Source organism: Meleagris gallopavo, chromosome 1 (genome assembly GCF_905368555.1).
Source record: "Meleagris gallopavo chromosome 1, MGAL_WU_HG_1.1, whole genome shotgun sequence".
NCBI lineage: Eukaryota > Metazoa > Chordata > Aves > Galliformes > Phasianidae > Meleagris > Meleagris gallopavo.
In genome coordinates this window covers 25,929,928-25,939,294 of record NC_139404.1, presented here as the reverse complement: position 1 = coordinate 25,939,294, position 9,367 = coordinate 25,929,928, and the positions used below count along the sequence as shown (strand labels likewise).

Sequence of the window (9,367 nt, the reverse complement as noted above, 5' to 3'; positions counted from 1 at the left end):
AGAATCTGAATTTTGTACAAACTGTTTCTGGGTTAATTCACTGCTCAAGTTTAATTGTATAATTGTTCACACATCTGTTGGCACCACTGTGGAGAAAGGGATGTAGTAGCAATGGACAATGCAGGAACTGTTCAGGATGAGTTTGCTGGTTAACAAGTACTTTGCAGTATGTAAAGTCCTTTCAGACTTGTCTACTTGAAAGGGAGCCAAAGCTTAATTGAGAACAACGACAACAAAATCTTTGCTGGTTTTATGTTTTGAAGTGCCAAACTATCACCCAATTTCTATACTAAATACTGTAAATGGTCTGTGATACACAGATGAACACAGAGGATGAATTTAATTTTATATCAGTATAAAGAACACAGAAGATATTTCACTGACTTATTGTTTTCATTTATTAAGTATCTTTATATTTTTTACTTTATTTTGTCTCTGTATACTTTTTGGTCAGCTTATCAGAGTCATGATGTGTACAGCAATCTTATGCAGATTTTGGTAATGCTTGCATCAGGTAAGCTGGTTAACCATAAAATGGTTATGTTAGGCCCAGGGCAGTTCCTATTAAAATCTAAGGATAAACTAATAGATTATCTTGTAGAATAATCCATCTCAAATCTTTATTAGAGAAAGTTACACCAGTTCACCAGTTATGTTAAATACAATAAATAATTGTAGGAAGTATGCAGACATATAGGCAACACAGATAATTCTTCAAAAGGACAATTAAAGCTTTTTCCATCTTCAGCACAGATTTATATAGATCCAAACTAAAGGGTTTTTTGTACATCCCTGAAGCGCAGCATGGTGCTGCAGTGTTAGATTTTCAACAAAGGAAAATAGCAGAATTTATGTGTGTGGTGCCTATAAAGCGAACAGATTTTTAGGAAGTCAGCATTGATTTAAGTACTCTTCAAAGCCATATTTCCGGGATTCAAGATCATTTTCAAGATTATTTTCAATAACCTGATGTCTTTAGAAGATGCTGACTTTTCTAACACACACTGGTCATTTACTTCAGTTCCTAAACAGGTGACTTCTTTTGAAAGTCTGACACACAGAGGACAATCATGGCTGGAAGAATCAAGGTTTTGATGAAAAGATGTCCACAGCTAAGATTCTTACTAGAGTTTCAGGAGTATAAAATTGTCAAATCTTGATACAAGTGTCCAAGGCTACAGCAACACTTTATTTCCTCACAAATATATATATTTTTTCTTAAAAGTACTGTTTTTTTCTGAGTCATTTCTCCATTTCTCCTGCTCTGCTTCTTACACAGTGAGTAAAATAACTGACAGACTAAAGTGCAGAGCTGTGATATCCAGTTGTGTTGACTTGACTGTGTGATTCCACGTTTCTCTGATTCTCCTCCTACCTCTACTGGCTGTGCAGCTGTAGCAATAAAAAGCACATTTTAGCTGTTTAAGGAAAGTGACAAGTTGGATGCTGAGGGAGAAAGTAGCGTTTTGTGTATCTGATTATAGTTTTGTGCAAATTTGGAAAACAAGTTGTTTTGCTGCCTCTGTATCACAGCACTCTGTAATTCACATCTACAAAGAATTACCTCTATTGCCTTAAAATATGTATTCTGAGGTTGAGTTCCCACAGTCCTCTTAAATAAACCTAAAGAGGAGGGTTGTTTATTCACTGTTCAATTGGCATGGAACTCCTGTATCTAACCATATTGTTAACATCCACAGTCTGTTTTCAATTTACTTCACAAATCCATGAATTCTACACAAGTGCTTGTGGGTGGAAAGACGTCTACTTAATACATGTTAATTTGTGTGTATGACATAGAAATGGTTTCTAAAAAGACAGCTCTGTCCCCTAACCCTAAATGCTGACAAAATTTCCAGCACGCCAGGAATGTTGTTACAGATGTGTAAATGCCATGAAGCTGAATGCAATTTTGCATCTGTAATGTGGTCCTTGTGCCTGTGGTACCAAAGTAAAGCAGTTTGCTGATAGAGCTGTAATTGCTGTCGGGTTACTAAACATATTTCCCTAGATGTAAGAATTTTTTCTTAAATTTTTATTGAAGAACTAGAAACGTTGTGCTCTTCTGGTATCATGAAATCATATTTTAATACCAGTACTGAAAACCACATTTGGGGTTGAAAGCAAACAAAATCAGTCATGTTTTCTTCTGTGAAGCTGAACCATGTATGCTCTCCCTGCAGATGTCAGGTTCTGGCAGAAGGATTTCCACCCTGTGACAGTAACTCACCATTCATGGACGTGGGACAAGTTTGAGAGGCCTTGTGCTGCCTTATAGCAAGAAGCCCACTCACTTCTTCTACAACCACACACCTCACTTGTTGTGAGTGAGGCTGAAGCAGCTCATGTGGAGGTGGCACTTCCACTGCAGTGTAGCCCACGGCAGAGACATTTCTGCATGACTTTTGCTGAGCTATGTGGTCTGTTTTTCATAAGGGAAGCAGGTGTTCTCACCTGTATTTAAAAAATACAATATCTTTTAGTTTTGTATTATCTTGCAGTAGCTGCCGTATATTTATTTAACACAATAAATAGATGATTATGCTATCCTAATTGCTTTTTAGGCTCAGCTTGAGCCTAAGCCATCAGCCACCTCCCAGCACTGCTTGGTTTCAGTTAGCCCAGCACAGGGATGCAGTGTCACTTTGCCAAAAAAGGGCTAGAGATGGCTGGGGCACTGTGAGCAGTGCCATTACATTACATTACAATATATTACACTACTACCTAGGGGATGGAGAAGAGGAGGTTGTGGACAGCTGGGCTATATGGACTGGTGAGCATTTCACCTAGTTACAAATTAATGTGCAAATCTACAGAGGATGTGTATTTTAGGGAGCTGATTTGGCTCAGGAAATAAGTCAGGTTTTCAGCTCTACTGTGTCAGTTGTTATTTTGAGCAGGAGCTGAAGGGGTTACAGGGCCACCTCACCAATGTTACCTCTTCTCACGAGGCTAAACAAGGATTTTGCAGATTGCAACTTGGATTTAGGTGAAACACCTTTTGTGGGAATTAAACCTTACACATCAGATGCTGAACTTTCCAACAGCGAGGAGCTGTCTATGGGACTCATACAAAACCACGTGTTTGTGTTTGTTTGTGACACTGCTCCCCAGGTGATGATTAGGAAAATCTTCAGTCTGAAAACTTTCCTCAGCTGTGACTAAATAAGACTTTCATATACACAACTAAATGTTAGGGAGTGGGACTTTTATCTGAAGGTCAGTGTGGTGTGTTTCTCCAAGCTTGGCTACACAAAATAGAAAGAGAAACCAGAACATTCTGTAGGTGAATCCTTTATGTATAGATGTGAAATGTAAGGTCAAAAACTGCCGTATTTTTCCAACACATGAATCCACTGAAGATTTGCATGGTTTCTTTTTTTTTTTCTTTTTTCTTTTTTTTTTTTTGTCTATGTGAGAGCAATCAAGAGAAGACTTTCACAGTGCAGTCCTTCATTTTTGGGCAGTGCTTTTCAATGCAGCACACATTCTGGATGAGAAGTAATGATCTCAAGTTGCACCAGGGGATGTTCAGGCTGGGTATTAGGAAACACTTCTCAGAAAGAGTGTTGAGGCACTGGAATGAGCTGCCCAGGGTGGTGTTGGAGTCACTGTCCCTGGAGGTGTTCAAGAAATGTGGAGGTGGTGTTCCTGCAAGGATGGATGGAACTGGAGTTTCCTTGTTATGAGGCATCAGGCTGAGAAAGGACTGGTTAAGGGTGCCTGAAGCATGGGGAAGTGCTGAACACCAGTTGCTGGGTGAGGACAGTGGGCACTTGCACAATGTTTGGTACAAACAGCAAAAGCCATGAACTTCCTCAGCTGCAGAAAAACAATTTGAAAGTTGACTTCCAGTCATCAAGCACTCCACGCTGAAACCTATTCGGATCAATACTTACTGAATGTCTCATGCTTCAGTGATAAATGTGCTGGTTTTCCTTGTAGGGTTCCATGTGTGCCACAGGTAGCCTGCAGTTCCCTTCCCAGCCTGCTCCAAGTAGCAGCTGATTTTTGAAACAGAATGAATACCCAGCAGGAAATCCTGAAGAAAACACATCTTCTGTCTTGGTTCTTTGGTAATGATGGCAAATGAGTACTCTGTAGCCTTAGGCTGAGGAAGTGAGAAAGAGCAGGAGCCCAGGGGCAGTTCTCACAGTTACACATGCCCAGCTGGTCGCTGCATGCTTTGGGTGATGCCAAGGCACTTCATGGTTCCTCCAACAGTTTGCATAAAGATCATTCTCTTTTAAGAGGGAGCATTGCAGGTAGCAGTGGGACATCAGCTTCTTCCTTTTGTTATTCCAAGGTGTGTTTTCTATATATATGCCTTTTCAGAACCCGATGCTGTGGTAGGACGCGTACGCATCATGGAACAAGCTGAATCCTACAACTGGAAGCCTGGAGAGAACTCTGAGTTTTGTCTTACAGTTGGGTATGCATCTGTCTTGCACCAAATGCAGCCTCCCGAGGGCAGGAGGATGTGCGAGGGCCCCGAAGAGCTCTGACCGGAGCCCCCGGCATAAGCTGGGCACAGCGGCGAGGGGCTCCGGGCACGGCCGCCCCCGGCTCGGCGCTGTCACGAGGCAGAGCTGCGGAGAGAGAGGAAAAGTTGCCGGCTCTCATTAAGATTTATGATCCGTCTGAACTTTTGTAGTCCCGAGGCTTAACGACAGATGGTGGTGTAACTCCACCAATTTTGTGGCGTCTCCGACCGCTTTGATGTTGCAGCACAGGTTCTCTTCGAGGTGACTCCGGTTAAATCCCGCGTTCCTCCCTGCCCGAACTGCGCCGGGCGCTGCGCGGGGCGGACAGGGAGCGGACGGAGGGCGAGACAGGACTCTGTTCGTGCTCCGGCGCCGTTTGCATGCAGCGCTGATGGAAACGGCAACGTGACGGGCACCTCGCGCCGCCAGCTGCGCTGGGAAAATGCATTAAATTAATTAAGGGAAGACGGCTTCGGAGCGGTTTATTTGAAGCGAGAAATACAATACAAACGCGCAGATGAAATCTCGAACCGTAAATAGGAACAAATAACACGCGCCTTGTTCATTAGGAGGCCAAGTTGTGTTTTACTCCCCGATCGCTGCTGTGAAAATAAAGAGTGGGAGAAGTGTTTGTTCGCGGAGCGCTCATCCCGCGCAGCGCTCACCACGCGTTGTTCCCCCCGCATTATCGCGCACGGCACAGCGCGGCTCTCGGCGGCGGCCGCTCCGCTGCGGATTTCGCACCGCTCGCAAAGATAGCGCAGCGGGGCCGGTCCGGGCGCTCCCTCGAACAAGTGCGGGGCACGGCGCGGTCCGCAGCCAGGAGAGCCGCCGCCTCCCGTCGGGAGGAGGGCGGAGGGTTCGGGGCCGAGAGGAGTCCGTGGCGGCCGATTTCGTTTGTGGACGGCGCGGAGCGCGGGGCGCGCCGTTCGGTTCCCCCCCCGCTCGTAGCCGTCGGGGGGCGGCGGGGAGCGGCTGCCCGCGGTCCCCGCGCTCCGCATCCCCACGGCCCCGCAGCGGGCTCGGCGGGCGGCACCCGCAACCGTTGCGCTCGCAAAGTGCGGTGGAAGCGAAGCGGCAACGGGGCGGGCGAAGCGGGGAGGTGTACGGGCGGGGATGGGGGGGGGGGGGGGCGACGAACACAAAAGAGTTGCAAGTAGCAAATAAATATATTTTACGACCACCCATCGGCAGCCGCGGCGGCGGCGAGCCTGCCCCGGCGGTGAACTTTCACCTCGCGAACCCAGCCTCGCCCCCATTGGCCGGGCCCACAGCCGCCACGGCCCCCTCCCGGCCCCGGCCTCGGCCCCGCCGTACGGCCCGTACTGCCGGGCAGGGGCCGGGAAGGGGCAGCGGCGGCCCGGGCGCCGCGCGGAGAAAGTTTCGCGGAGAGTCGGACTGCCGGCCCGCAGCCGCCTCCCACGCGTGTCTCCCACCCCGAGGGCGGGCAGCGGGCCGCAGACGGTCGGCAGCGCCGCACAACGCACGGCTTTGTTTTCTCTCCCCGTCTGCTAAACTCGTTGTGTCTAACGGAGCAAAAAGGGGGGGAAGTGGGAGGGAGGGAGAGGGGGCGGGGAGGGGGGAGCTGGCAGCAGGTGGAGCGGGCACGGGCCGGGGGGGCGCGGAGTGGAGCGGGGCACGGCACGGCGCGTCCCGCGGCACTTTCCGCTGTTGCCATCCTCCCCCCTGCGCCGCCCCCCGCGCATTATTAGCACTTCTGTGCAGGCCACTTGGCGATCATGTGAGGGCTCCCTCCTCACTCCCCTTTCCTCCGAAGGAGTCGGTGTGTGTGCAGCGGATTTTTTTTTTTTTCTTCCTCTCTCTTTTTTTTTTTTTTTTTTTTTTTTTTGCATTCCCAACAAAACACATACACACAGCGGCACACTCCGCACACAGCCAGACCCGCACGCCGGCGCCAGGCAGCGCCAGCCCGCGGGAGGCCGCCCGGCCCCGCCGCCGCCCCGCGCCCGCTCCCGGCCCCGCCGCCCCCCCCGCCCCGCTCCCGGCCCGCGCGTCCCGGCGGCGGCGGCGGCTCCGCCCGCAGAGACTTTGCATGTGCGCGGCGCTCCGCTCGCCCTTTCTCTCGGTGTCAGCTCGCCGGGACGCCCCGCACGGTGTCTCCTCCCGGTAAGTGCACCCCCCACCCCCCCCCCACCCCCTCCCCGCACACACCCGTCCCCTCCTCCCCCCTCGCTCCGGTGTGTGACTCTCCGCTCCCCCCGCCTCCGCCGCTCACTGACTTGCCGCCGCCGCCGCCGCGGGAAAGTTTGGCGGCGGCCCCGCGGTGACATGTGTCAGCCCCGCCGCGCCGGCTTCGCTGCCGGCCGGGCCGGGCCGGGCCGGGCCGCCTCCGGGTGTCCTCGCGCGTCCCGGGGCGGCAGCGCGACGGGAGCCCGGCAAACAACCTGTAGGCTTCCGTCCGGGGGCTTCCAGAGAGCGCTCCCGAGGCGGCTCGCCCCGCTCCCCCATCTGTTTTTTTTCTTTTTTTTTTCCTTTTTCTTTTTTTCCCCTTTATTTTCTTCCGCCGCTTTTATTTTATTTTCCAAGCCCTCCCCAGTAGACAGCCGGGGTGAAGAGCCGTGTCACGTTTCTCCTTTGTGTGCTGCCCGCCCGCCGCCGGGAGACGCGCACCCCCCCCCTCCGCCCGGCCCCGAGCGCGGCGGTCCGCCGGGGGCCCCGCTTCCACCCGGCCCGGCCCGGCCGCCCCCGACGGCCGCGGGACAGCGCGGCAGGGACCCCCCCCGCGCTGACAGCCCCAGCGAAAGGCAACAACAAAAAAAAACAACAAAACCAACTAAACACAAGAAGCCCTAAAACCGGGGATTAATAAATAATGCCGCGGAGTTCCGGAGGCGGCCTGCTGCGCGGGGGCTGCCCTTCAGGCTGCCTCTCGCCATTCAGGAGGGCTGCGGGAACCGCAAAGTTTTGAAAGTTTAATTTTTTCGGAGCGGGGAGAACGCGGCGCGCCCGGGGCTGCGAGGGGAGGGGGGGGCAGGGCCCGGCCTGTGCGGGCACTGCGACGGAGTGAGGGCGGGCCGCGGGCGGCCGGGGCTCTCCTCCTCCCGTGCCGGTGTCGGGCCGAGGGCTGCGGGCAGAGAGCGGGTCCCGGGGGGGGGGGTCCCGAGCTCCCGGCGGGGGCGGCACGCACCGCACTGCGAGGAGACGGAGCCGCTGCCGCGTCCTCGGGGGAAAGAATTCCGAAGTAACCCCCCCACATTTAGGGCAGCGGCATCTGTGGTCTGCGCTGAGCTGCGCGGGGCCGTACAGGGAAGCGGCGATCGCTACCTGGGAACCGCAGCCGGGTTTAAAATCTCTCGTTTGTGTACTTCCTTAAAAGAGAGGAACGCAGAAGTTCCCCTGACAAAGAGGATGCCCCCTCGCTCGCTGCCTGCACGCTGCCACTCCGGAGCTCCCTCCGCTCGGGGGAACCTCTCCGCTGACATCAGTGGGGATGTGTCCGGTGGCTCGGCGGGCTCGGGCCCGGGGGTGGTGCTGCCAAAGCTGTGAGGCTGTGGCGTGGGGCCGGCCCGGCTCGGGGAAAGAGGCAAAATTCAAGAGATTCTGACAGGTTTAATTCTTTTTTCCCCGTGCTAGGTAATTTAAAACCATTAAGGAAAAACATTACTGCTAGTAATATTACTCTAAAGAAAATATGATTAATTATTAAATCCGTTTCTCTAATGCTACGCTGAACCCTTTTGAGTGAGATATAGATTTGAGTGTTCAAATTAGTATTTATTTTTAATTTAAGGTTTCTCCTGACTATAATAATTTCTTCATATTTCATGCAGATAGAGAAAAGATGCCTGTTTTGCAGTAATTCTCTATTTTAGTGTGGTTCGTACGGAAAGCAGCGCCTGGTAGCATTTCTGTGTACTTAAATCATTTATTTACCAACTTGGAATTACTGACTAGTTGGGGGAAAGAAGGAGCGTTCCAAGTGCAGCGTTTCCCAAATAGGTGAAGCGACCTTCACGTCAACTGATGGATCACTCAGTGCCATGCCAAGTGCTGCAGAATGAGCTATTCTGGTTTATTTTAATACGTAGGACCCGCAGTGCACCGCTCCATGTGCGGCCTCACAGCGCAGGCTGGAACGCTAACCTGGGAGCCTGAGCAGGGGCACTTGTATAAATATTTGGGGTCTTTCTTTGTTTTTAGTTTAACCTCCGGAATCCCTACGTTTTGTCACGAGACCTTTGTTTTAGTGAAGTGTTTGTAATATTTGGGAGAGGGAAAAAAAATGAAACATTCCGTAGCTTTCTCTTCAGCGCAGGTTTGTGTAAAACTACCAAAGGTTCAGTAAGGAGCGGCTTAACGAGTGCTTGCAGAGTTGAGGAGGAGCAAAGCAAGTATGTCGACTCCAGATATTTAAATTTGTCAGTAAATGACACTTTTAAAGCTGTGCCAGGCTCTTTGTCGTAGTTAGATGTTGATTCCAGAGGTAAGTGACAGAATTTTTCAGGAGTCATCTGTTGCTTATGTGTTTTTAAGCTTTCTTTAATAAAATGCACTGAAAATTTCAAGATTGAAGATCTGTTTGCTTAGGAACATTCTTATTGGACTTCAAAGTATTCTACAGTATTGCTGTATCGTAGGCTGTGCTTTGTGGACTGGTTTAGGTAAACTGGGATAAGCGTTTCATGCGTTGAGGAATATACCTGATTCAGCATTGCACGCCTGGGATTCGTTCAAGGCTGCTGGGCTGAAAACAATGCAAAACTTCTGGGATCTCATCTGCGCTCTGGCAGTGTTTTGCTGTGTGTCACTGAAAGTGTCACTTAATCTCTCTGTTTCACTTTAAAATATGAGGACTGGTATTTCTCTCTGATAGGGCGATTAATTAATATTTCTTGAATGCTGAGTGCTCTTTTGTTCCATTT

The 9,367-nt window shown here is 50.7% G+C and overlaps 2 protein-coding genes across 10 annotated transcripts in view; one reads left to right on the top strand and one right to left on the bottom strand.

The window, feature by feature from the left end:
- Nucleotides 1–559: 559 nt before the first annotated feature.
- Nucleotides 560–7,558, bottom strand: LOC146545230 (uncharacterized). The gene is made up of 2 exons (XM_085219292.1): nt 6,725–7,558; nt 560–4,913 (listed from the first exon to the last, which is right to left on the bottom strand). Exons 1-2 carry the CDS (start codon nt 6,951–6,953, stop codon nt 4,756–4,758), a joined length of 387 nt encoding a protein of 128 aa, XP_085075418.1. The 5' UTR covers nt 6,954–7,558; the 3' UTR covers nt 560–4,755.
- FOXP2 (forkhead box P2) overlaps nt 6,125–9,367 on the top strand; it is a 410,750-nt gene continuing 407,507 nt past the window's right edge. For 3 of the 9 annotated variants that reach the window (XR_014881957.1, XM_085219247.1, XM_085219241.1), the window contains exon 1: nt 6,127–6,611. The gene's annotated coding sequence lies outside the window, so the exon portion shown is untranslated. Of the gene's footprint in view, nt 6,612–9,367 lie in introns of all 9 variants that reach the window. The other 6 variants (XM_085219261.1, XM_085219254.1, XM_085219234.1 and 3 more) reach the window with 4 other exon arrangements.

Coding starts and splice junctions, on each gene's coding strand:
- LOC146545230 (XM_085219292.1), bottom strand. CDS start 6,953: ATGGGGGAGCGGGGCGAGCCGCCTCGGGAGCGCTCTCTGGAAGCCCCC. Junction 4,914..6,724: donor CGCGGCGGCGGCGGCGGCAA/GTCAGTGAGCGG, acceptor TTCCCAGCGCAG/CTGGCGGCGCGAGGTGCCCG.